This window comes from Neomonachus schauinslandi, chromosome 4, assembly GCF_002201575.2.
Source record: "Neomonachus schauinslandi chromosome 4, ASM220157v2, whole genome shotgun sequence".
Lineage (NCBI taxonomy): Eukaryota > Metazoa > Chordata > Mammalia > Carnivora > Phocidae > Neomonachus > Neomonachus schauinslandi.
Genome location: NC_058406.1, coordinates 20,366,077 through 20,394,000, shown reverse-complemented (window position 1 = coordinate 20,394,000; position 27,924 = coordinate 20,366,077). Strand labels below are relative to the sequence as shown.

General features: G+C 42.5%; 2 protein-coding genes and 1 non-coding gene across 4 annotated transcripts in view; all 3 read right to left on the bottom strand.

Moving 5' to 3' along the window:
* Positions 1 to 278: 278 nt before the first annotated feature.
* Positions 279 to 18,996, bottom strand: PPP1R8 (protein phosphatase 1 regulatory subunit 8). 2 transcript variants are annotated; one of them, XM_021683609.1, is made up of 7 exons: positions 18,768 to 18,996; positions 16,810 to 16,870; positions 11,235 to 11,388; positions 9,724 to 9,944; positions 7,800 to 7,944; positions 3,851 to 3,915; positions 279 to 1,736 (listed from the first exon to the last, which is right to left on the bottom strand). In XM_021683609.1, the coding sequence occupies exons 1-7, from the start codon at positions 18,821 to 18,823 to the stop codon at positions 1,383 to 1,385; spliced, it is 1,056 nt and encodes a 351-aa protein (XP_021539284.1). In that variant the 5' UTR covers positions 18,824 to 18,996; the 3' UTR covers positions 279 to 1,382. The 2 variants fall into 2 exon arrangements, with proteins under 2 accessions (XP_021539284.1, XP_044769854.1); XM_044913919.1 differs by having other exon boundaries at positions 11,235 to 11,310; positions 18,768 to 18,964.
* LOC123324778 lies at positions 14,930 to 15,095 on the bottom strand. Its single transcript, XR_006540043.1, has one exon.
* Positions 18,997 to 25,366: 6,370 nt separating the features above from the next.
* STX12 (syntaxin 12) overlaps positions 25,367 to 27,924 on the bottom strand; it is a 36,658-nt gene continuing 34,100 nt past the window's right edge. Inside the window, exon 9 of the mRNA XM_021683608.1 lies at positions 25,367 to 27,311. Coding sequence (XP_021539283.1) covers positions 27,219 to 27,311 — 93 coding nt within the window. The 3' untranslated portion in view covers positions 25,367 to 27,218. The remainder of the gene's footprint in view (positions 27,312 to 27,924) is intronic.

The following is a 27,924-nucleotide window of genomic DNA, read 5'->3' as shown; positions in this document are numbered from 1 at the left end:
ACCGGTGTCCCGAGGCCCTGGCGCCCCGCATCCGTTGTGCGGTTCTGCCTCCCGATGAAGGGCAGCAGGCACCTCTTAACCCACTTTGCTCAGTGAGGCTTCAGTCTGGGGACTGGGATCTCTAATTAGAATTTCCACATTCGGCAGGGGGCATCTTTATTTGTGGTAATAAAATGGGGCCAGAGCATCGCCTCCCAAGTCATCCATTGTACCTCTGACAAACGTGCCCTGACGGCGGCGGGAATCCGGGATGGCGACCGAATCACAGACGGCACGAATGACAAAAGTTACGTTTAATTTACAATGTAATAAAGGTTACAGGTAAAAAGCTACACATAAAGCGTGAAAAGGCCTATTACACAAATGTACAAATCTCTGTACAAAGCTCCTATCACTGTTTGCTACCTTCGTCTCCTATGTTTGTTAGCTGGGCCCAGTCCTGGAGCTCTGGGTTATGGGAGCTCTCAGTAAAGGAGGGGAGAGCCTCTGAACCAACATTTAAAAATGTCCTCTTCAAGACATCAGGTACTTGCAAAGTAAAATCTTTTCCTTTTTAATTGGAATTGCTGCTCTAACTGGTCATATCCTTAAAAAATTGCCTTCACAACACACTTGAAAAGGAAAGCAAGACTTTAGAGAGTAGAGGACAGTACTCTGGAATCAAACGAGAAACTTCGGCAAGTAGGGTACTCAGATGTGACAAGAGAAACAGGTAAAGTTCCAACAATACTGTAAGTTTCCAACTACCCATCCGTGTCTATGGCACTGGTCACAGATGAAGGAAAATCCAAATGTTCTCATTCCAACAGAAAGGACAAAAGAGAAAAAAGCCTAACTATCAGACCTCAAAACCAGTGACCTAGGCAAACATCTCTGAGTTGAAACCTTAGCTTAACTGAAGAATTCTAAACCCTCTTCTGATCGCCCTGGGATCCACGGCAACCCCTTCGCTATCTGGGACTTACAGGGACAGTCAACAGAAATCAGGCTGCTGGCCCCACAGGCTGGTGATGCTGCTGCCACCGCCACGGCTCTAGATACCACCTGAGGGCCTGGAGTCTCCTCCCAGGGAACACGCCTGTAAATCAAAATGCCCCTAGAACGAGGGAGAAAAGAAAAAGGAGGTGATGGAAGGCCTGGGAAAGAGCCAGGGCAGCCTACTTATCAGGAAATATGAAACACTGCTCTACACTCAAAGTGTTCTGAAGACAGGTCTTTATGGGATATTCCCCAGCTTTAATAGTACACGGTTAGGGCCCCAGGAGACATTCTGAAAGACGAGACCGCACACATGGAAAGTTTTTCTCCCTAGTTCATTAGCTCCCCCCTCACCCTTCCACCCAATTCCCACCCAATCCCACCCTTCTCCATGACCAAAAATATCAAATCAGTAAGGAAGGTGTGGGCTTCTTGCCCGGCCAAGCCTCTTTTGCATATTTCTTTTTCTTGGGTTCGTTGACGGCTTCAGGGTTATAGACCGCAGGGTTTGGTGCAGGGTTCATGTTCACTGCTGACGGCACAACGGGAGTCAAGTCCACATCAGGGGCGAGGTTCGGGTATGGCATGGGCAAGCCACCGATGAGTGCTGTCCCGTGGATGCCGTGCGGCTGGGAGCCGGCCTCACTGTGCGTGGGGGGCAGGCCCCCGTAGAGTCCTCCACTGAATGCAAAGTTCTGCATGCGCCTGCTCCCCGATTCCTCCAGGCCCAGGGAGCCAGGGCCTTCCACCCGCTTCTTCTGTGGTTCGTAAGGAACAGAGGAAGCAAGTAGGTGAGGCACAAGAGGGTGTTAGTTAGCCTTTTCTATTCCAGCCCTAGAAAACTCGGAGAAGACCCCCAACCCTCTAGCTTGTTTTGTTTCCCAGACAACCTATTTCACTGTCCTGAAGTCTCAGGGTTTGAAGAGACCAGATAGTCACTGTCTAACATGAGGGCTCCCAAACACCGCTCCCCACAAAGGGCTCACAATCCTACGTCACACTGAGAAAAATGAGGATAATGTGTGAACTTTTCATAAAGTAAAACCTATCCAGTTTAAGTTACTACTCTTTATCCTATAGTCACAACCTCCCTCTCTTCTGATGTTAAAATGCCCTTTCAGGAAGCAGAGGTGTTAATAGTAGTATTTAAGTAAAAAGTTAGTATCTTCATATTGATCGCCTGATTTTTGAACATTAATCTGAGAGCAAACAAATCTGTAGTGATAGTAAGTAGTCTACTGGGTGCTTGGGGCTGGGAGTGGGGGGAACTGACAGCAAGGGGACATAAGGGAACTTTCTGGGGTGATGGAAATCTATATATTAATAACAGTGGTGGTTACCCATGTGTATACATTTGTCAAAACTCAAACTATACACTTAAAATGTATTTTACTGTATGTAAATTATATCATAATAAAACTGACAAAGAAGTAAAAATACCTGCTGGTTTTATACTTTGTTTTGGGGGGTGGTGGTGAAAGGAGAGGGAGAGAGGGAATCTTAAGCAGCCTCCACGCCTGCATGGAGCCTGATGCAGGGCTCAATCCCATGACCCTAAGATCATGACCTGAGCCGAAATCAAGAGTCGGACACTTAACTGAATGAGTTACCCAAGGGCCCCTGGTTTTATACTTTAATGACAACAGAATATTCCAAAGGAAGAAGCAAAAAGAGAGAAAAGAGCTCTAGGAGGAATGTAACACAAACGCTATGGAGATGCAGAGAAACATTCCGTCTTGTACTTTTTCACATTGGCTTATGAACGTTCATGAAAGATCCCCCTCAACCCTCTACCCCTTTTGGATTAAAAAAGACTAACCAAAAACTTGACATAGGTAATCAATCTAGTCTAATATAGTCCAAAGATTTTTTTTTTTTAAGTAGGCTCCACACCCAGCATGGAGTCCAACGCAGGGCTTGACCCTGAGATCAAGACCTGAGCTGAGATCAAGAGTCGGACACTTCACTGACTGAGCCACCCAGGTGCCCCTAAAGACTTTTTTTTTTTTTTTTAAAGATTTTATTTACTTATTTGAGAGAGAACGAGAGAGAGAAAGTGCAAGCACAAGCAGGGGGGCGCACACAGAGGGAGAAGCAGGCTCCCCGCTGAGCAGGGAGCCCAATGTGGGGCTCGATCCCAGGACCCCGGAATCATGACCTGAGCCGAAGGCAGACCCTTAACCGACTGAGCCACCCAGGCGCACCTAAAGACTTTTCTTTTTTTTTAAATAAAACTTTCTATAGCACCTCTGACCAGCATTTTCCAATCACTTCTTAAAGATCTCTAATTCACAGGGATCTCACTACTTCAAGGGGCCATCTGCTCCCTGTGGACAGTCCAAGTGGTCACATAGTTCCTCCACATGTTGAGCAACCAGAACATCTCTGTAATTTCACCTCCTGGCTCTTCAACATACCTGATCTTTCAGCCTAATCCAATCTGGGCTGCCTTTCCTATCTGTGCCATTCCCAATCACAAAACAAAGGCACGGCCATAGCTGGAGGGGCCCTGCAGAAATGCAACAATGCCTCTTCCTAATAAGCCTAATAGCTTACTTGGAGTCAGAAGGGCAAGGCTAAAGAAAAGTGGGTCGCTCTGCGTCCTGCTGGGAGGTAACTTTACAGACCCCCAGGCGCACCATAATTTACGTGCAGCATCAAGCTGGTTGGTCACCTGCAGTCTTTCTATGGCACTCCAGGATCCCGTAGATTCAGGTGGAATGAAAGTATTTCCACATGATGAAAAATAGGAGAAGAGCAAAGAATGTGTTTTAAAATTAGGCACATAATTAACACTTGCCTACGCATAAAAGCGTGGGTTTTTACACCAGACTGTATGGCATTTCAAATACTGTTAAAAGGTGCTTCCTACCTTGACTGGGACCACTGCAGTCTGCACCATGTTCCGGAAGCGACCAACTGAGGGATCCACATCCTCTGCAGAAGATATGAGAGATGGGTTAGTTTGATACTCCGCTGGGATGATTAAGGGAATAGGGCCCACTGCAAACAAAGTAATCACAACTTGTATTAAAACAGTAAAATACAACTAACACTTCAAGTGCTTACTGAGCGCTGGCACTGTGTTAAATCCTCACAACTCCACGAGGCGAGTACGACTACAATCAGCATCTAACAGACATGTTCAGGCCTGGAGGGGTGAAGTGCCTGGTCCAGTCACCCTGCTGGGGAGTGGAAGGACCAGGGTTTGCGTCCAAGCAGCCAGAAATAGACCTTGGCTCTGGACCACTGTGCTGTACTGCCTTTCCCAAGTTCTTTCCCATTCCATATGATCAGTCCCTCTTTGAAGGGGGAAATCAAAGAGCAGATTTCATCAACCCCAAGCTAGTGATAAAACAATGACACATGACACATGGGAAGCGGTCACACACCACGTACCCTGCCAATGCCCGCTCATTAGCAAATACCAGAAATTAGGATTCAGGCCCAGGGCTTCCAAGTTAACCTGGCCTCCTGACCTGAACAACTGTATACAATCAAGACTTACTAAAGGAGCTGAAGCCCCCTGTCCAGGCAGGGTGGAGAGCAGCCCCCTTTTCACAGGTTACACACAAACACATTACTGGTTCTAGCCTCATTCACTGCAGGAAGAAAAGTGCTAAGATCAAGGAAGGGACGTGCTTGCAGTAACTCTCTCATGTCTCATTTATTGGACATCAAGCATCAAAATAAAGAGCAAGATACTGTCCCGCCTTTAAGGAGTTCACAGCTGAAAAGCCAGATAGGCTACAACACAATGGAGGGGTGCAAGATAGTGTTCCTGGAGCACAGAAGGGACGACTAGGCTGGATCACCTGGGATGAACGGGACCTTTCTCGCTGAAGGCTGAAGGTCTGGAAAACAGGCAGGCAGACTTACTATCATTACTAAAAAAACTACTCCAAGCACCTTTGTCTTAATATAGTGGTGGGAAAGGAACTGTTTTCATATTAGGGGCTGTATATCTGACTTTAAATGCATAGAGGGTGCCTGCTATTCAAAGAAACACCCCTATGAATCCCTTCGGAAAACAAAGATTCACTATTTGAGTAATTAATCCCTTGTTTGTTTAATAAGTCTGGTTTTTCATATATTAAGATGCCTCCAAAGAATACACCCTGGCATTACATTCACAACCAGTCTTTGCTCAGTGAATGAACAATATATAGAAGAAAGAAGGAAAGATATCCAGGCTCATTAGGAAAGGGACGAAGTTTCTATAAAAGGCATCCTTACTTTTTTTCTCACCCCATAGGAGCCCTGTTCCAATCGTCCCCTCAGCAAGGCAAGCTAAATGAAGCAAAAGAGCAACTGGAGCCCAAGAGGGGTGGCTCACAGGGTATGCACCCCACGTGTGCAAAAGGCCTGTGGAGGGGGAGGATAACTCTCTGGGGGACCCTGTCCTGTGCCATGCTGGCTGAACGGTGCTCGGGCCTCTCACCCTCTCCTCATCTCTAGCCATTCCACTCCAAGAAAGAGGATACACCCATTCCACGAGACATCTGCTCCTCGAAGATCTACCAACAAGTTCCTTGCTAGTAAGTCTACTTCTGGCATAGGAACGGCTGCACAGATAAAATGCAAAAGTGATGGCTGATGACAGTGAGGATAATGGCTAATGTTTGTCAAGGGCTTACTGAGTGCTGAGCACTGATCTAAAGTATCTGTAGAGGGGGCGCCTGGGTGGCTCAGTCGTTAGGCGTCTGCCTTCGGCTCAGGTCATGATCCCAGAGTCCTGGGATCGAGCCCCGCATCGGGCTCCCTGCTCGGTGGGAAGCCTGCTTCTCCCTCTCCCACTCCCCATGCTTGTGTTCCCTCTCTCGCTGTGTCTCTGTCAAATAAATAAATAAAATCTTTAAAAAAATTAAAAAATAAAGTATCTGTACATATATTAATCATTTAGCCTCCCCACCAGTCCTGTGAGGCCAATATCTGTTAAGTCACTTGGTCAAGGTCACAGAGCTACTAAGTGAAGAGGCTCATTTCAAACCCAGGTCCTCTTAACCGCTATGCGAGGCTCTGTCTGAATACACATTTCGCGCCAGGGCAATGATTTTCTTTCCTTTTTTTTTTTTAATTTTTTAAAAAAGATTTATTTATTTATTTGAGAGAGGAAGAGGGAGAGACAGCGTAAGCACATGAAGGGGAGGGACAGAGAGAGAGAGAAAGAAACTCTAGCAGACTCCACACTCAGCACAGAGCCCAACAAGGGGCTTGATCCCACAATCCTGAGAACACGACCTGAGCCAAATCCAAGAGTGGGATGCTTAACTGACTGAGCCACCCAGGTGCTCCCCAGGGCAATAATTTTCAAGGAGAAAAACAAAAGACCAGACCCTGAGTTCTAAAAGAGATTTAAAAGATTGACTATCCAGTGATTCCCAAATTGCTGGCTGTTCATCGGTACAAAAAAGAGCTTGTTTAAAACTATAAAATCTCTAGGTCCAACCCCTAGAATTCTTATTCAACAGGTTCTGGGGTCCAGAAATAAGTTTCCCCAACTGGTCACTCAGCCCCTGCCTGAACACTTCCATTGGGCATTCACTGCTTGGATAGTAATCCTCTCTACTTCACACACCAAACAAATGCCTAGATCTTTCATAGGGATCTTTTTGATTCTTCTTCTAAATATAAGGATTTTGTTGTTGCTTTTTATGCTGAGCCAAATACTTGCTACTCACTGGCTCTGGCTTGCCTACTCCTTCCTCCCTAAGGTCAGCCCTGCAAATATCCAACCACAGTGGCCATGCCTCCTCAAGCATAGTTCCCCTACATTCCCAGCATTTGGGGGACAGTGTTCCATAGCTGTGAGTCTCCTCCTCCCTCAGGACTACATAACACATTCAGTGGTTGAGGCTGTGCTTGCATTTGGTAACCTGTTTGGGTGAGTTCTGCTCAGAACACAAGTGAGTGGGGTTACTATCCCCTACTGTTCTATTAATGCAATTTTAAACTGCACTTGATTAGTTTCCACATCCCCCTGATGACTCATTCAATTAACTAGATTTGTTTTTTTTTTAATGAGCTGTCACTGGAATGGATCCTCTCCATTTAAATAATTGGTATTTTGAACCTATGTGCAGGACCTGAAGATTATTCTCACTGTATTTCATTTGGGAAGTAAAAGCAACTTGTTAGTTTGGGATCTTTGTTTCTATTCATTGAGACTGATTTCTAACAAGGTTTTCAGAATCTCAATTCCATCCTCATCATACAAATGATACCTCCTGGCTCAATGTCATCTACCTACCAGAGTACTTGACATATATGTGAGCCCAATAAATGGATGTTGAATGATGGAACAAACTGGTGAATTTGGTGGCTTCCCATAAACAGATGCTCTCACCTTGATGACATTTCCATACAAACTCTCTATACATTACTTCCTTACAGAGAGGCAAGTCTTTAGTGCGGTTAATGGTGGCAGCAGAAGGCTCTCCAATCTTAGAGTTACCACTCACACTCAGAATTCCACAAAGACAGTAATGCTCTACTCTGAGGTAAAAGACAACAAACAACTCTACTTCCATCTCCACTATGACACAGACTTGCTGGACCAGCAGGTGGGAATTACAGCCTGGCTCTGTATACTGCATTACGCAGGCCCTTTCTTTGTCTATTTCTTTCACACTGCAACTGGATAATACTTGAGTGTTTGAGGGTACTCCACTGATGACCTGTAAGAATTCTCTTTCCTTAATATAGCACTGGTTATCCTACACCTTGTTGAGAAACATTATAACCAACCTACGCATTGTGCACATTGTGTACTCTCTGAGATCACAGCTTTTTCATTGGAAGAAACTAGGAAGACATTTCACCTGGGTTGATGATCTCATCATCCTCACTGAAAGTCACCCGCGAGTTCTTCCTCTTCCTCTTTGGTCTCTGAATGTCGAGATTCCCCTCCTCAATGGTCAGGGTGGAAATCCGCTTGTTGTGGGCAGTGTTGAACTCTGTCAGGTTCTAGGCCAGGGTTCACACAAGACAGACAGGAGTCAGTACACAGGGAATCTGAAGACCATAGAGCTAAACAGGGGCAAGAAGGCTTTAGGAGCGAATGTTAACCTCCCCAGGCAAACAAGCTCCTCTTGTATTCAGAAAAGACTCATTACTGCCCTTAGACTGCTACTATTAACAAGCCTCTTTTGACAAAATATGGAACATCCCCACTAATTAGTGGGGCAATGATGGTCACAAGGAGGTGAAGAACCTTGAGTTGAGAACAGGTCATCTGTGCAAATATCCCTGAGGTAGGGTTCTGTGTTTCTGGGGGAAAGACTATCATGTCTTCATGCTGAGAATTAAAGAATGTGACTGGGAGGAACTCCATGAACTGCCTTAAAGTAACGAAACAGAGATGAGAGAGGGCAACTGACAGCTTCTTTCCCACTAGCCCTCCCGACTGAAGCTCAGAAGGACAGGGCCAGTGCACTTAATATTTGGCATTAATGGTTTGTCACTCCCTGTCCCTGTGTATGGCCCCATTTCTATTCATAACCACCCATCTATTTCAATGATTAACTTGGCCTCAGCACTGCTTGCCTGCCTCTTCCCAATCCTCTGGACCTATTCCAATCTGCACTGCAGTCTGAGACACTCTAAATGTCTTAAGAATGAAGACCCAGGGAGGACCTAACAAACTGAACTTAAAAGACAGGGAAGCAGGGAAGCAGCCTGGAGGAGAGATGGGCACCAGTGACTGTCAGCAAGGTGCCTGGCTATGAGGCTACTTCTTTAGAACAAAATAACATGTAATGATAAGATTTCTGTTGTGCTTTTTTTCCTAAGGGCTGAGAAACTGCCTTGATGAACAAGAGGTAAATGCATGAGGGTGGGTAAGGGCATGCTGGCATTTGGTCTACCTGAATAGACCAGTCACACCAGTGCAGCGATGGACATGTTAAGGACAACAGATGCATCACAAGCCACTGGGGCTAGCCTCTAGAAAAGGACAACTTTAGCACTTTAAAATTACATCTTGTAAAATTCATGGCCTTCAGGGCAGCTAGGCCCATAAGACCAAAAGCAGTCTAGTTCTACTCAGAGATTCTTAGGCTATTTGAACCACATAAAAAAAAAGCAATGTTGGGGCGCCTGGGTGGCTCAGTCGTTGGGCATCTGCCTTCGGCTCAGGTCATGATCCCAGGGTCCTGGGATCGAGCCCCACATCGGGCTCCCTGCTCAGCGGGAAGCCTGCTTCTCCCTCTCCCACTCCCCCTGCTTGTGTTCCCTCTCTCGCTGTGTCTCTTTGTCAAATAAAAAAAATCTTAAAAAACAAACAAAAAAAGCAATGTAAGTGAATGAAAGCTTCAGTCTCTCTAAGCCTGTGCTGTCTGACCAAACTTTCTGGGTGATGGAAATGTTCTATATCCTTGTCATTCAATATGGAAGTCACTAGCCACATGTGACTACTGAGTACCAGAAATGTGGTTAGTAGCTACCACACTGGACAGGGCAGCTCCAGGAAAGTTTAACTCCTGGCCCTGGCTTCTAACATCCAATGAAGGTATACAGACGACCACGAAGGTCTGACAGGAACTCCTCGAGAGGCCCGGCTGGACATAACCAAGCCCACACGGCCCAGCTGTCCCAGGTGCGTCACATCTGGACACACTGTACTAGAAAAGCAGCAAACCTCCTGATGCTAAGTCACTGGCATTTCAAGCTACACAGAACAGCTACATACTGCAAAACCCAGAGTCCCAAAAGACAAAATAACACCGTAGATGGATATGGAATTACATCAAGCTCGGTCTCCTCCTCTGGAAGCCCCAGCAAGCCCTTGAGCTCATCGTCCTCTCCACCCATCTTCTCATCTCCCTTCACAGCTGACGGCAGTGTCTGAGGCTTCTCACGTAGAGTGTAGGCCCTTGTGGATGCGCCAAACGAGACTGTGGAATCGATGGGAATCTGCTGAGGCTTGTGAGGTTCCAACCGAATGTGACCCAAGAAAGTGCCGTGTGCTGGGAATAACCAAATCAGAAATATAAGAGAGAAACACAGAAACAAAAACCAACCTGAGTTGTAGGAGGGCGAGTAGTTCCTCCCAGCACATCAGTTTTGCTTTTTAAAATGAAAAGAGCATGCGGTCCGCTTTACATCCCTTGTCATGGGTCACCATGAAAAGGAAACTCTTCACTGAGTCTTCAATCTCTTCAGTGGATTTCTTACACATCTCCAGACCCGTCGCTACCCCATCGAACAAAGACCATTGCTCACTCTCCGCTGGACAGGTTTGGCTTCATTCTGGGTCTAGCAGGAATCGCTCCAACCCAGCGACAGCCATGCCCCGCAAGGCAGAAGACAGGCATTGCTGTGGTCTGACCTCTCCAGCCCCAAGTGTAAGGAACATAAGAACTTCTGGCCTGGTGGCAGTTATGTTTGGGTTTTCCCCAGGACAATAAAGGACACTGGCTGAAATAGGTGCATTATGAATGCCAAGTCAAACCAAAATTCTACTAGAGAGTCTCAATATTTCTCCATGTCAGCATTCTGCATGTTATAAAATGGAAAGAAAAGATGAGATAAATTTGCAAGTAAGTACTTGTGAGACAAGCCCCTCCAAAGTCATTATATAAGCAGATTGTGTGTGTGTGTGTGCTAGAAGAGGGGAAAAGGAGTAGCACATGATCAGCCCAGGAGCAGGAGGCTTTACATTTTACACTATACTGATACATGGGCAAAATGAATAAACTTCAGAGCCCCATGCAGTTAAGTCTCAAGTGCATTTCTGGGATTATCTTTGGCAAAGATGAAAATCTTACTCCGAGTGTGCTCATGGAATTAAAACTGGTATTATTAGTAGTCAAAGCAAAATGTAGCTGGAATAAAAAACCCATCATAAAAAATTAAACTTTGCTCAAAGCAAGTATTTTTTAATGTCCTGCAACACTACTCTAATACATTAATGGAGCTTTCCATGGCTTCTGCTTAAACCGGACCACAATTTTATCACGGTCCTATAAACCCTGAATACCCAGAGCCCCCAGTTCCTGGGTACCTTTTTTTTTGTTCTCTGTATATACCTATTGCCTTTTCCAGGACATGACTTCCCAAAACCCTCTTCTCTCTCTAGTCATCAATTATTTCAGGAAAATAGGAGATATCACAGAAAGAGGAGCTGATTTAAAAACCAAACACAAACTTCTTCCTCGATGAGCAATAAAACATGATTTCAAAACTGAAGAACCCAAAGAGCATTTTCACATTGCCCCAAAGGGAATGTGTGAAACGGGATGGGATGTGTTACTTACTACTGTTGAGATCTATTAGGAAAACTCTCTTCAGATGCTTGTGGTAGACCAAGGCAGCGTGGACCCGAGAGCAAGACTGGTGGTCAATGGTAAAGTCACACAAATCAGGGTTTCTCCCAAATAAGTAATACTTCTTCTCATCAATAATCAGTTTCTAAATAAATATTAAATTAAATATTACTTAAATCTTGTTTCAACAGGGTTTAGCAAAAATTCTTCCAATCTCGTAAGTAGAGAATCTTGAGTAAATAAAATTCCTTGCCAAGGTGAAAACAAAATTATTTCCCACTATTCTTCAAGATAAAAAGCTCAGAATAATTTACTAGCATTTTGGAGGGGGGATGGCAATTAATCTCCCCAAATGCAGTGGTTAAATGTCTTAGGTTGGTATGAAAAGAACTTTTCTTAATTCTATTAGATGAATGTAGCCTGTGGGAGTGGCTGTCTTCCATCCATTGGAAATTGAAGATTTCACTGGATCTTAATTTTAGGCCAACCAGAAAACAAGAAGTACAAAGCATGTCTACAAAGTAATAAGACTGCTGTTCAGAAAATCTACATTCGAATGAATATTAACAATCGGTGAGGAAAGGAAAGGGGTGTAAACACCTATGTGTATTCTAATCATGCTGCCATAGCCCCAAAGTATTTTTGGAACCCTCTTCAGGAAGTACAATTACATTAGATATCATTGTATGAGTACCTAAATCTAACTTCATTGGCCACAAAAAAATATTACTCTAAGTTAACTCTGAGTATTTGCTGTGTCCAAACAGAACTACTTCATGGGGCAAAGATTTTCTAGGTTTGGGGAAGAAGGGTATGGGGATTAACATTTATTGACAGACTATTTACCGCTAGGCATTTTAAGCATAATCTCATCTAATTCTCAAAACAACTCTGAAACAAGTATCACCTCTATTGTTAAAGACAAGAAAACAGATGGAGAGAGATGAAGTCACTCATCCAAGGTAGCCCAGCTGGTTAAGTAGCACAGCTGAGATTTGAACTCAGGTGTGAATGACCTGCAATGCCAATATTGTAAACAATGTGCCACTATCTGAAACAATTCTAAGAGAAGAGCTCTAAAATGTTTCTAGACACTGCTATGGCACTAAAAAGGACCCAAAACTATAGAATGTCCCAGTGTAACAGCAGAAAAGGGGATTTCACAGACCAGGAAACTATTACAAAAAAAAATTATGAGGGGAGAAGGAGCTGATGTAGAATTGTTAACTTTTGATTTTGCCAAAGAAGGACATTAAAAAAAATTCTCACCAATTAGTAGCATCATAATCATTTTATAAAAGAAAGGTCATTTCAACACCAAATAAGTAGGAAGGAAAGGATAAAGGACATTCTTTGAGCTCATTTTAGCTTTATGGAACACTCACAACAATGTCCTTATTTTTCTTTTAATTTTTTTTTTAATTTTTATTTAAGCAATCTCTACACCCAGTGTGGGGCTTGAACTCATGACCCCGAGATCAAGAGTCGCACGCTCCACCAAATGAGCCAGTCAGGCTCCCAATTCTTATCTTTCTTTTAATCCTGAATCAGTAAAGCCTTTGCTGGTTGGTTGTAGACTGGGTTGTTGTAGATGAAGGACTCTAGATGAATTACTGCTAACACTTTCCCAGTTCTAGAAGTCTACAACTTGACTGCTCAAGAATGTTATATTTTTCCTTTACACACAGGTCTCCTTAAGCTCTAGTTCACATTTCACACTAACTCCTCCTGAAATCCCCAAGAGAAGATAGCACAAAGCTGAGTAGAGAAATAGTCAAGTTAGTATAGTACCAGGTAGGACTCAAGAGGCTTAGATTTCATTCCTGGCTGTCACTAAACTCACACTGGGCCACTATTCTCCCCTGTGCTTTAGTGTTCCCCTTATGAATCCAGAATTATACCTCCCACTGATACTGCTGAGCACTTAGGCGCCATACACTGTGCTAGGTTTCCTGCTATGTCACTTCGTCTCCACAACCACTCTGTGCGGTGGGCAGGTATTTTTATTCTTATTTTTATGATGACAAAATTGAGACTCAAAGAACATAATTAACATATTCAAGTTCACACAGCTGAACACAGCAGTTACCCCCTTATCTGTGGGAGATATATTCCAAGACCCCCAGTGGATGCCTGAAACCTCATATATACCAAACCTTATATACTGCGTCTTGTCCTATACATACATACCTATGATAAAGTTTAATATATAAATTACACAGTAGGAGATTAACAATAATAAAACAGAACAATTGTAACAATATACTGCAATAAGTTAATGTGAATGTGGTATCTCTCTCAAAATATTTTATTGTACTATACTCACTCCTCCTGTGATGATGTGAGATGACAGAATGCCTACGTGACGAGATGAAGTGAGGGGAACGACGCAGACACTGCGACACAGCATTAGACCACTACTGACCTCTGACAACATGTCAGAGGGAGCAGCTGTGCCAGTAACTGAAACGGTACCGTGGCTAAGGGGGGATACTACTGTATTTGTAAGCTGGATTAGAAATTCAGGTCCGTCTTACTTCAGAGTCCAAGCTCTTTTAACCACTACATTATGTATTTTCTTCACTCTACCTACATCGAAAAAACGCACCATAAGGCAAGGAACATTTTAAGAAGTGAACAAGTACTATGGGTCATGTTCTTAATTTTTCTTTTAACTATCACTTACCCAGTCCTTTTAAGAGGTGAACAAGTACTATGGGTAACTATGACCCATAGTTAAAAGTGATTTTCACTATCACTTACCCAGCCTCTTTCAGGCTTAGCCTTAAGACCCAATTGGTTCAAGCTAGTCTACGTATGTGGGTCACCTATGGGAAACTCTGTCCAGCAGTGCCCATCTGCTGCTGGCAGAGCTTATGCCAGGCCTGTACTGCTATGGAGCCCCAAGATTTAACAACAGCCTGACAGCTCAATCAACCACCCCCATGTCATCCCCAAGTTTTAAGATTTGGGTTAAAAATTAGACATTGGTTTAGAACTGAGAGAGCCCTGAAATTTCAACATCTTGTTCTTTCCAGGTACTGTTATGCAGGCTGAATCTCACAGCATTTTTCATTTATATTTATATGCACACAGATTATGGAGGCACAAACTTAAATTTGCTAACTACAGTGCTCATAAGCTGGTCTCAAGGAAGCAATACATAAGATCACCCACTCCTGGGTTCTAATATAACACTGGCCAAATTTCTCTAATTCTAAGGTGCCAAAGACATATCAGAGATTTAGGTGTTCAGGGGGCTGGGAAGGAGAAAGGGTTTCCAAATTAAAGATATACATTCATTATTAAAGGTATCTCAAGGGGCGCCTGGGTGGCTCAGTCAGTTAAGCACCTGCCTTTGGCTCAGGTCATGATCCCAGGGCCCAGGGATTGAACCCCGCATCGGGCTCCCTGCTCAGTGGTGAAGCCTGCTTCTCCCCCTCCCTCCGCCTGCTGCTCCCCCTGCTTGTGCTTTCTCTCTCTCTCTGTCAAATAAATAAATATATATATTTTAAAGGTATCTCAATTACAGAAATGTTCAAGTACATGGGGGTAACAGTATGTCTTAGAATTAAGGAAATGTGTTAATTCTTGGACAACGTCAAGTGAATGAAATAATTTATTGGTTTTTCAATAGTAACTAACACCACAATTTCTTGACTAGCTATGGCTAATAACCACAATTCAGTTGTGCCTCTGAGTTATAACTCAGAGTGTGTCTTTACACACTGGGCTTAAAAGACTCATGGCTTTTGTTTTAATATTGCACTTCTTAAACCCAGCTATCACAACACATCACAAGCCTTTGACACAAGGCTAGGATATAGATAGCTCGGTTAGTATCAAGTGCTGCCTAAATCTTTAAAAATAAGCATCTCTTAGGTCTATTCGTCTCCAAAACAATACAGTGATGTCTAAGGATTGTAACTTGACAATCGTGTGGCAACTCAGCATACCTAAGAGCACTGAAAGACAGAAAACACGATCAGTTAACAGAAACCAGTAATCAGAGGGATGTTTGACAAATCAGAATGTTTTGAAAATATAAATTATTTCACAAAGGAATGTGATATTAGCATTAAGGCTACGCCTCATTGTCTATTTCTTTCTACTACAACCTAGAGATTTACTAAATTCTAGTACCAAAATAAATTCCTCTATGTCTTCAAAGCTTCATGCTACTTAGCAACGATATTTTACATCTGTGGAACAGTCTATGGTAAAAAAAAGGCTTTACAGACATTTTAGCTAAATTATTTCCTTGAATAATCTGGATGTTTTGTAACCTTTAAGATAGAAGAACTCAAGACAAAAGGCCTCTATAAGTGACTGGCTAAGGGCATGATGAATTAACAGAATTCATCACAATGCATGCCTTAATACTTTGCAAAACACCTGGGTCTCCTTCAGATCTCACAGATGCCTTTCAACCATCTTGATCTTTACTATACACGCCAAAGAAAACCAACTGCGTTCAATAATGAGGCCTTGAACCTAAATTCTACCTGAGTAAGCAAACATAAAATTGCCTTAAGACATGGAGACTCACAACTCCATGGTCATAGTGGGCATAATCTCCATTTCTTGGTAAGTAAATGGCACCGTTAAGGATTAAAAAACTTATACAACCTAGTATCTAATCAAAATTCATGTTCTCATGAAGTTCCATGTGGTGTTCATTCTAAAGACTTGTATAAAAGCTGGAATTCTGCTAAACTTTTCCTGTATAGTACTTATTTCAATTATAATCATGTAATTTTTGTGTGATTGTGTTTCCTACCAGATAATCTGACGACAGGAACCATGCTTGTTTTGTTCACTGTTCTAGTCCCTCTGCTGAGCACAATGACTGGCACACAATAAGCATTCAATAAGTGTTTTGAATGAATGAATGAGTTTCATCACCATGCCGTTCTCTTTTTTGAGCAAGTGTCTTAGCTTACTATACTTCTTTGAAAGGCTTGGGCCTGGGGCGCCTGGGTGGCTCAGTCGTTAAGCGTCTGCCTTCAGCTCAGGTCATGATCCCAGGGTCCTGGGATCGAGCCCCACATCGGGCTCCCTGCTCAGCGGGAAACCTGCTTCTCCCTGTCCCACTCCCCCTGCTTGTGTTCCCTCTCTCGCTGTGTCTCTGTCAAATAAATAAATAAAATCTTTAAAAAAAAAGAAAGGCTTGGGCCTGAATTGCATAAATGCAACCCAAAAGTGAAATGCAATCTACATCATTCACTTTCTTCTTCAGTTACTGCGTATCTTGTAACTTCCACACAACTCCATGTACTCAGAGAGATAGAATTCACCAAGTCCAGTTTGATGGGGACTCATAAGCCTATGATCAATTAAAACCTTTCATTTGGAAAGTGAGAGAAGTCACAAAAAACTGAGTGTCTGTGGAAGATACTAGGTTTGAATGTGTTATATCACCATGTGCTTTTAATAGAAAAAAAATCAAGATGAACGAAAGTAGCATTGCTGGAAAACAAAGCACAAGAGAGGGGGTGGAAAAGTGAGTCATTGGCAAAAATGTTTAGTGTGACGAGAAAAAAAGGGAAGATATGTATTTCCATACCTCAATTAGCTTGTCTCCTTTGACTACATCCAGATGTAAACCAGGTGGGGGTTTACCTGCCCTGAAAAATAAGAGTGAGAAAAGCATTTTCAGGATGAGTTTGTAAATGCCATTTACAATCACTGTCCCATTCAACAATGCAGCTCTTCTACCAGCCTATAATTAGTTCATGTTCAAGCAGAAATGTCATCTACTTCACTGTTATTACAGCTCCTTTCTACATTTGACACTTCCCCAGTGATTCAATTGCTCTAAAACAGACTTTACTGGATCTGTATTTAGAGCAGCACCAAAGAAACCTATATTTTAACACTGGATATCAACCTCAGAGAAAAAGCAGCACAGAGAGTCCAAGTACTATAGCTGCGGTAGTCTGGTTACTTGGAGTTTGAATCTAAGATTTACCACTACTACTAATACCCTATAAAGGCAGAATAAATCAGTCGGTGTTTGGGGCTGATCAAGATTAGTCTCATCACAGAATAAACAGAGGGTACTGTCCTGAGCTCTGAGACCAAATCAGAGGTGCATAATTAGGGAGCTAGGGCAATCCAAAAGCATGCCCATAAAACCAGGTACCAATAAATACAAGAGATGTTTGTTACTCTTGAACAGGTCTTCCTTGAATGGCATGTTTCAGGGAACTGTTCTCTATACTTCTTATAACACCATTCATGAGGGATACATATACATCAAAACACCAAACAGTGCCTGGTACATACCAGACTCTGAGGAAATGGTAGATGATCTCAAATAATCTCTTCTAACTGTAAGTTTACAGTCCTGGTCCAACTTCTTAAATCAATGCAGCAAGGGACCAAAATAGGCATACAATTTGTAGACTGAAACAACTGGGTGCTACAAAAATGCAGAGGGACCCAGAAAACAGCCACACTTTCACTTGCTTCCGGTCTTTGCTCCTTTTAAGTTTGAAGAAAGAACAATCTTGCCAGAGCCCCTACATTTGCATACACACACACACACACTGCATCCTCATCCATCTAACTGAAGATGCAACATAGTCATCTCACAATCCTGTCCCAACTCCTCTATACGGCAGTTGTTGAAAGGACAGTGCATTGGACAAAAGCCCATTCTGTACGGAAAACAGGGAAAGGAAAGTTAAATGTTACATCCACAACATGCCTTCTGAACTCCTACTATGTGCCTGACTTAGGCCTAGGAGCTGGGAACACGAAGATGAATCAGACAGCCCTTGCCCTTGAGGAGCTCAATATAACGGGAAAGAAAAAGGAATTATGCATAAACTGTGATGAGCTACAGCAAAAACAGCTCTAACTCGGATGGGTCTCCTTGCAAGGCAATTCATATGTATTCATCTTGCACCCTGCTCAAAGACTAAATTAAATTATTCCATTATTCCCAAGAGCTTGAGAAGGGTTGAAAGGGGTTCATCTCAGCAATTACTGACGTCCACTTGTGCCCGGCTTCGAGATGGGTCAAGCCGTCCCTGCCCTCAGGGCGCTTCCAGTCTGCGGGAGACAGACAAGTACCGCACGGGAGATGCAGCAACGACAGAGGGATGCTGGGCACTGAGCTTGGGCTGGGGCCGGGAAGCGGGCTCGTGCGCGCTCGGGACAGAGAGCAGGGGGGCAGGTACGGTGCTCCACAAGAGCACCAGGCACTCAGTCAGGAGTTGGGGTAAGTTCGGGGCCAAGGCCCCGAAGCGCCCCAGCAACCGGCTGAATCGCCCAAGGGACTGCCTAAGCGAGCACCCCAGAGCCCCCAAGTCTGGGGTTTCCTCAGTTTCTGGGCCCGGGCTCCAGGCTCCCGGTTCCTCCACACGCCGCCCGGCCCGACGGACAGTTCTCCCTCAATCAGCTCCAGGGTCTCTGAGCCGTTCGGCTTGCTGCGAGAAATGAGCCGCCCTGCCAGTCCGGGCCAAGCCACTCCAGCCCTGGCCAGGCCACTCCAGCCCTGGCCACCCCGCCACTCACCAGGTCGGGCAGTCGAACAGCGGGAGGCTGGAGCCGGAGTTCGCGGCTGCCGCCATCTTGCGTCTCCCCCTCCCATTTGGCGGGCCCTAAGCACGCCGGGAAACTGGAAGACCCGAGGGGAGAGGCGGCATCCCAGCAGTCTGTGCGTACGCACTCGCGCGCGCGCGCACGTATACCTACGCACGCATGGGACGTGTCTAGTGGCCGTGAAGACTGGAATCTGATTTTTAAGTTCTTTTCCGGTGTTTTGAGACAGCTGGGCTTCTCTGGGGGAGTCTCGGGAGGGTAGGGCTTTCCTTGGCCGGGAAGTGTCTGAGGAAAGGTGCTTGTAAGGAGGGGTATCGGTCTCCCCTGTGTTCTCCAGACGCCCCTGGGCTCTAAAGTCTTGGGACCCTGTCCTTTTCCTGCGCTTGCACCATCAGCCTTTCCACCCCAATCTGGAGAGAAGCTAGAGGGCAGAACTCAGAGAGTGGAGTGATCAGTTTTCTAACGGCTCTTCGCAGAGCTGCATGCCTGCTACTTACATCCCCTTCCTAATCCAAATCTGGGTCTGAGGATTTCTGTAGATTATCTGGGAAGCTGCTTTAGGGGATCATCTAGTTTGTTTATGAAAACTGGACAAACTGCAGCAAAGGGCGGATCCAATTCGAAGGCAGGTTTCCAAATCTTAAGTGTGCATGAATGAAATAGTTAAGCTGTGGCCCCTTTGGATTTTAAAATTTTGGTCATGGTGATTAAATAGTGCAAGGAAGCATTAGGATTCAAGCCTGCACTAGGCCTACGGTAGGCTGAGAGAGACCAATAAATAGCAGGGCCTCTGATTGTAAAGGCTTTATTGAATGCTTACGTATCTGTGCAAGTATGTTTTATATGGATCATCTCATTTAATCCTCACAACACCGGTGAGGTAGGTATGATTCCTGAGGGGAGGCTTAGAGAGATTGAGTTACCTAGTCTCAACCTAGAACAAGTGAGTGGGATTCGAACATAAATCAGTATGATGCCAAAGGCCGTGCTCTTAAATCACCACTGTCTCTCATACTTAGATGTTGGTCAGTTACATTTATTATTAGCACACAACTGATTCCCAACACTTTTTCATTTTTGTAGAAAACAGGAGAGGATTAGTTGGCTGTTTTTAAAGAAACCAATTGCAAAATTATTGTTCACCCGAAAACAGCACTGCACAGCAAGTTATCTCTATGGTGGAGTTATTTTCTTGATTCCCTGCTACTGGTCCTTTTTTTTTTTTTTTTTAAAGATTTTATTTATTTGACAGAGACACAGCGAGAGAGGGAACACAAGCAGGGGGAGTGGGAGAGGGAGAAGCAGGCTTCCCGCAGAGCAGGGAGCCTGAAGCGGGGCTGGATCCCAGGACCCTGGGATCATGACCTGAGCTGAAGGCAGACGCGTAATGACTGAGCCACCCAGGTGCCCCTGGTCCTTTAGATTTTTAAATCAAACATCAGCCTGGTGTTTGCCCTTTTGACCTCTCCAGGGCATCAAAATTTAACTGCAGCATAATATTAACTTGGATTTTTAAATTATCAACTCGTAGGCAGGCAGGAAAATCACCTTTTCCTCTGACCTTCAAAAGCACAGTAAACTTATCCAGCAAGGATGCTGATTGGAACACTTATCAAATGACCTGTTAATATCCTCCTTTCCAGTCATGGGATTCTAAAGACCAGGCTGATAGGAAAAATACAAATTCTAAACTTAGTTTCAAGAGAACAGGCTATGGCTCCTCCTTTGAGCATGAGTGCATGATTCCTGAGAAGGAATTATTCTCAAGTGTTTTGAGTGTAACAGAAAAGAACAAGGTACTTTTATCTACAGAGATTGTCCAGGCCTTCAAGGTTCCATGCCCTTTTCAGGCATAAGGTGGTGTTGAAGCCATTTCTAGCTAACGGTGACCTGATAACAAATGTCAACTTTGCCTTTCGATTTCTCAGCTTGTGTGTGTGGTCCATTATTTGATCCCTTCTAGTGCTGACTATACACCCAAGAAACCTAACGCTATATTCTTACCCTTATAATTCTTTACTCCTTAGCCATGTTTCTTGTTTCCAGCACAGCTGATATTCACACTGGCTTCTGATGTAATGGTACCTTACATTTACCTAGGCCTTATAAAGCAAAATGCTCTTTGTTTGGGCGCCAATGATGTCAGTATAGATCAGCAAACTGAAGGCAGCGGTCCCTGAAATGAAAAGACTGATGGGCCAGCTGCCTTGGGAGTCTGGTATCTCAACTAAGTAATTTCTTAGACTTTGAGACCCCCTTAGAATGGAACCCAAGGACATGAGGAGCATATTGATGTCAGAAAACTTTCTTAAAACCTCTTTGCTTTATGAGTAATCAAATGGAGACACAAAAAAATGTGTGTTTGTGAATAGATACTACAAACCAGAGGCTTCATTTAGCAGGGTGGTGAATGAAAAGTTCACAAGGTCCTGACCAAAGAAAAGATGGGCAGAAATTGCCACTACTCCAGATTTTGAGAGAATGCTTCATGAAAGAGGAGGTGAGCAAAAACACAGTGTAGAGTGTCTCCAGGTGTGGTTTTAAGTCTGAGTGCTTGAGATCAAATCCTGGCTCCATCATTCCTAAACTGTGTGCCCATGGGCAGGCTACTTACTGTGCTTCAGTTTCCTAATCCATAAAAAGGAAACAAGAAATATTCAAAAAATTTTACATTTAGCATAGTAAATTACTGGTAGTAAGGGTTCAAACGTTATTCCACAAATGACCATGCACATGTAGAGCACTTCCTCTAGCTTTAAATTCCTGTATTAGACTGCCGTTCCTGGCCTCAGCTTCTTCAGTTGTAAAGTAATGGGGCTAGTCTAGACAAGTGTCTCACAGACAGAAATGTTGTGGACCAAGGGGAAAAAAAGTAATATAGGGATGTCAACTTTTATTTTGTCAACTAAGGAGATTTAAAAATGAAGACTTCCCAATGACATCACCACCTATTCATTTTTATAATCTTGAAATATCCTTTTTAAAAAGTTGGAAGGTCATTATCTCACACTCAAAGATGGTACTTTAAAAAGCCCACTATAGGGGCGCCTGGGTAGCTCAGTCAGCTAAGGGTCTGCCTTCAGCTCAGGTCATTATCCCGGAGTCCAGGGATCAAGCCCTGCATTGGGCTCCCTGCTCAGCAAGGAGCCTGCTTCTCCCTCTCCCTCTGCAGCTTCCCCCTACTTGTGTTCTCTCACTCACTCTCAAATAAATAAAAAAATCTTAAATAAAAATAAAAAGCCCACTACATCATTTTTCTCATTTCTTCATGGACTGGTAAAAACTTGGTCCATAATTAGAGTCCAACATTAAAAAAGCCTATTATTTCAAGTTTATCCCTTAAAAATTAAGTGCTACATTGTCAATCAAATTGCATTTTGGATAAGTATTAAAATGAACTACTCAAATGGCCTAAAAGTAGGATCAGGGGTTGGGTATCAAAACCTTTCACATTGGGGCGCCTGGGTGGCTCAGTCGTTAAGCATCTGCCTTCGGCTCAGGTCATGATCCTAGGGTCCTGGGATCAAGCCCCACATCGGGCTCCCTGCTCAGCGGGAAGCCTGCTTCTCCCTCTCCCACTCCCCCTGCTTGTGTTCCCTCTCTCGCTGTGTCTCTCTCTGTCAAATAAATAAAAATAAAATCTTAAAAACAAAAAACCTTTCACACTATATCCTGGTTAAATGGAGAGTCTAAAGTAGTTGTATTTCATAGCACTGAAAAACAATACTGAAAAATCCTGTGAAACTTAGGGATACACTTAACATGTTTAGAAAAGCAGGGAAAAGAGGCGATTCCTAGCCCTAGGAAATAGGGTAGACTGAAATCTGAGTTGGGTTCTGGTCTGCATTTAAAAAGCCCACTATAGGGCTTCATTCCCGTGACTAAGGATAACCTCTCAATAGGAAGGGGAAAAAAAAAAAAAGAATGGAGTTGTTTGGGTTTTTTAAAAGATTTTATTTTTAAGTAATCTCTACATCCAACATGGGGCTCGAACTCATGACCCTGACACCAAGAATCACACACTCTTGGGTGCCTGGCTCAGTCGTTAAGCGTCTGCCTTCAGCTCAGGTCATGATCCCAGGATCCTGGAATAGAGCCCCGGGTCGGGCTCCCTGCTCGGGAAGCCTGCTTCTCCCTCTCCCACTCCCCCTGCTTGTGTTCCCTCTCTCGCTGTGTCTCTCTGTCAAATAAATAAATAAAATCTTAAAAAAAAAAAATCACACACTCCACCGACTGAGCCAGCCAGGCACCCCTAAAAAAGAATGGAGTATTAAGAAGAACAAAAACAACAAAGCTGGAAATATCACACTCCTGGACTTCCAACTATACTACAAAGCTATAGTAATCAAAACAGTATGTTACTGGCACAAAAATAGACACATGGATCAATGTAACAGAATAGAGAGCCCAAAGATAAACTAACTCTCATATGGTCAATTAATCTGACAAAAGAGACAAGAATATGTAATAGGGGAAAAGACAGTCTCTTCAATAAATGGTGTAGGCAAAACTGGACAGCTACATGCAAAAGAATGAAACTGAACCACTCTTTTAAATTATATACTAACTCAAAGTGGTTAAAGACTTAAATATAAGACCTGACAGGCAGTAAGCTTTTTGACATTGACCCTAGCAATAGTTTTTTGGATCTGTCTCCTCAGGCAAGGACAACAAAAGCAAAAATAAACAAATGGCACTATATCAAACTAAAAAGCTTTTGTTCAGTGAAGGAAACCATCAATAAAATGAAAAGGCAACCTACTGAATGAGAGAAGATATTTGCTAATGATATATCCAATAAGGGGTTAACATCCAAAATACATAAAGAACTCATGTAACTCAATATAAAAAAAAATTGGCACAGGACCTGAGTAGACATTCTTCCAAGAAGACATACAGATGGTCAATAGACACATGAAAAGATACTCATCATCAGGGAAATACAAAGCAAAACCACAATGAGGTAACCTCTCACCTGTCAGAATGGCTAGTATCAAAAAGACAAGAAATAACAAGTGTTGGCGAGAATGTGTAGAAAAGAGAAATCTTGTACGCTGTTGGTGGAATGTAAATTGGTATAGCCTCTATGGAAAACAGTATGGACGTTCCTCGAAAAATTAAAAATAGAAAAAAATAGAACTAGCACATGATCCAGCAATTCCACTTCTGGATATTTATCTGAAGAAAATGGAAACACTAATTCAAAACGACATATGCACCCCTATGTTCACTGCATTATTTACAATAGCCAAGGCATGGAAGTAACCCAAGTGTCCACTGATAGGTGGAAGGATAAAGAAAATGGGATTATATATATACATATATATAATGGAATATTTCTCAGCCATAAAAAAGAACAAAATCTTGCTATTTGTGACAACATAGACAGACCTAGAGGGTATTATGCTAGATAAAATAGGTCAGAGAAAGACAAATACCATTTGATTTCACTTATATGGAATCTAGAAAACAAAACAAATGAACAAAGAAAACAAAACAGAAACAGACTCATATATACAGGAGACAAACTGCTGGTTACCAGAGTGGGGAGGGGTTGGGGGCAGGCAAAATAGGTGAAGGAGATTAAGAGGTACAAACTCCCAGTTATAAAATAACTCATGGGGATATAATATACAGCACAGATAGTATTGTCAATAACGTAAAAACTCTGGTGACAGACGGTAACAAGACTTTCGTGGTGACCATTTCACACTGTATATAGATATCAAATCACTATGTTATATACCTGAAACTATAGAATATTGTATGTCAATTATACATCAATTAAAAAAGTGAATGGAGGTGGGTTAGGGTGTTTTACTTTGCACTGATGCAATGGTAATTCCAATTTGATATTGTTGCCCAATGGCATAAGACAGTGTGTATCACCACTCCTTAGCAGATGAGACAGGACAAAACCAGCCCTGGGAGCATCAGTCTAGCAGCTACAAGTTCTTGTTCTGGAACATCCCCAGAGGAAGGGCCCAGAATGACATTTCTACTTTACCTTGTATAGTACTATAGTTTTAATTCACTTCAGAGAACGGTAGATCTGCTTATTACTTCTAGAACATTCCATAAAGGAAGGAAAAAGGGCAAGAGGAAAGGAAAGGAATACCGAGGCAAACAGAATGTTTATGCTCAGACCAAACCCCTGTGATCCTTATAATCAGAAAATGTTATAGCTAGAAGAGAGCTACTGAGAAAACTTGGGGCCCATAGGTTAAATGACTTATCCAAATACCTACGGCAAGTTAATGGCAGAGCCAAGATTCTTCAGCCTTCTGTGCTCCAGTCTAGTTTTTGACCTCCAAACTAATGGTTCTCAACCATGGTTACACATGAGAATTGCCTAGAGCTTTTAAATGCCCAGGCTATACTCCAAACTAACTGAATTAAATTTTGTGGCAGGGGCACTGAGGTATCAGTATTTTTTTAGCTTCTAATGTGAAGCCATGGTTAAGAACCACTGTCCTAGATCATGGTGCCCCCTTCCCCCCAAAGACAAACAAATCAGATAAGGAGGATTCTGTGAACAGGTTTATTAAGATCATCTAGCAGAACGTCTTGGCAACTACCATAAACTCCAGGCCCTTCGAATTCTAAGCCAAGGTCAGATTGGCTACCCACGACCACTGTTACCACCACCACTGGATTACACAGTATTATAGAACACAACTCTGATAGCTTCATTTAACCCAAATTGAAATAGTTTTTCACAATCAGGAATTTTTTTGTCTTAAATGTTACAAATGATGTACCCAAGTCCAGCTGATTGTAGAACCAAGGAACGAGCCCTGAAGCTGCTGCTTGGGCCACCTGTGACACCCCAGGAGCTCCATCCTGTTTTTCAAGGAAAGGGCAGCATCGGCCCTTATTCCACCCCCAAACCAATCATCACCTAACCTCCAGTCTTCTTGCCAGTCTCAATTTTTCTCAGGACAGCACTTTACCTAATAGCTACCACATGTTAACTCATAAAAACTTACTACAAAAGCTTTTTAAAAATGTTTATTTGTATTAAGGAGTGGAATGGTGCAAGAGTACAAAGAAACTTAGGCATTTGGGCCCTTGTTTCCCTACTATTCACATTAGTTTGGTAAAAAGGAGATTAAGTAACATTAAAGGGAGTGGAAGAAATGAATATAAATATATCCAGGGTAGCCCAGTCCTCTAATTCACTAAAGGATGAACTGAAATTGTTGGCCCAATTCACACTTATGTGAGAGCCTACAGAAATTTTATTCCCTTTAACTGCTCTAGACCTGTGTGAAAAAGGGAAATGGACAACATTTCTATTACAAGACAGCAATCTTTTATTGAAACTTTTTTTTTGTCTAAAACTATGCATGGAGATTAATCTCTTGTTCATAAATTAGGATAAGTCTAACATCACTATTCCAAACCGGCAGTATTTACAAAAATGAACCCTTTCTTTGCTTTATCACCAGGTTCACAGAACTAAATTTTAAACCAACTTCAGTCTAGCTTTTAAAATCTTCCTGCCATCAAATGCCCAGCAGCCCTTATGGGGGAAGGGGCAGCCTTTTGACAGCAATATTCATCATTCACCAGGAATGTAGAACCACAAGTGAACAACAACAAAAAGTTTAAATCATTCCAAACAATTCCTATTTGCTTTCCAAAAGCATGCTTTGTCTAATTCTCCCTTTCTATACAGACAGGGGGAGAGGGACCCCAGAGAGCATAATAATGTTAATTAATCTCTTAAAAAAGTGAACAAGACGGTTTAGTGTGTGTGCAGATGAACTGCCATGGATGACACTAGCAGATAATAAAGTAAACTTTAAACCCCGTTAACAGGTACTTTGACAATTGGCCAGGTCAAATAGATACTTTTAATCGGGATCAAATGTGCAATTTTTACTTTCCAGTTAAATATATTGCCAAAATCTTTCAAAGCAGATAGAGAATAGGCTTCTTGGAAATTCAAATTGAAACGTTAAATAATAAAAAGTACCAGCTTATTATATAGTTTCTGACAAATGTGTTGGCTGTCAGAAAGTAATTCTACCTCAGTTGCTAGTAAAAAGGTGAATCTAGTATACACATAAAATGACAATATTACAAGACTGTAGTGTCACCTGTCAAAACAAGAATATCTAGAATGGAATTTTCAGTAAACACTTGGAGATGAAGGGCAATCAGAATACAAGAGAAAGCAAAATCCACATAAATTAATTCCTAATTTGAGAAATCAACAGAATGTATGCATAAATTGATAAATACTATCTCCATAGGTCACTAATTCCAAAGGACTAGTTAGTAGTTATTTTCTAACTAAATTATTATAGGACATTCTGGTGTATGCTCTCTTCTTGTGATCAGTTTGTTCTGGAAAGACTCCAGTAAGCAGGTGCCCTTGAAAACAGCTCAGCAGAAGGCGGCTCTGAGGCAATCACTTCATTTATAAATTTGCCAGATAATAAATACCAAGATGACAATAATCACGGACAGGACAAGCACCAGGATACAGATCTTCTTGCGAGATTTTTTCTGAGGAGAAAAATATATAAAGAACACACTCATGAGACAAGTAAAAATTTTAATATCTAAGACTCCAAGAGTGTTTCATAAATCTGCCTCCTTGTAATCCCAGCATTAACTCTGTCCGTGCACGGATATGCAGAGACCCTCCCAAAATCTCAACAGTTATCAGCGCAAAGCAGTAGTGCAAATTCTAATTCCAGATCCCCTGATACATTTCTGCAAAGGGATTGTTTATACCTATGCTGCTAGGCATTATTTGTAATAAAATAAGTTATTTGTGCATGTGTATTTTAATAAAGGTTTTATACCTATTATAAAATTTTTGTTTACTGTAAAAAATACAGACAAGCAGAAAGAAAATAATCATCTACAGATAAAACCACTGACACTCTGATTGTATTTTCTCATCATCTTTTATCTATGCATATTGTTATTTGAAAGAATTGGGATCATACTGTATGATGTTTGATGTCTTTCTCACTTAACATTTTAGCACAAAAATGTTATTATAAACTCTTCATAGACATCTCTTTTAACTCCCACATAATATAATATTGAGTGGATGTATATAATTTACTTCATAAGTCCTTTACTGTCTAACACTAACATCATCATTCAG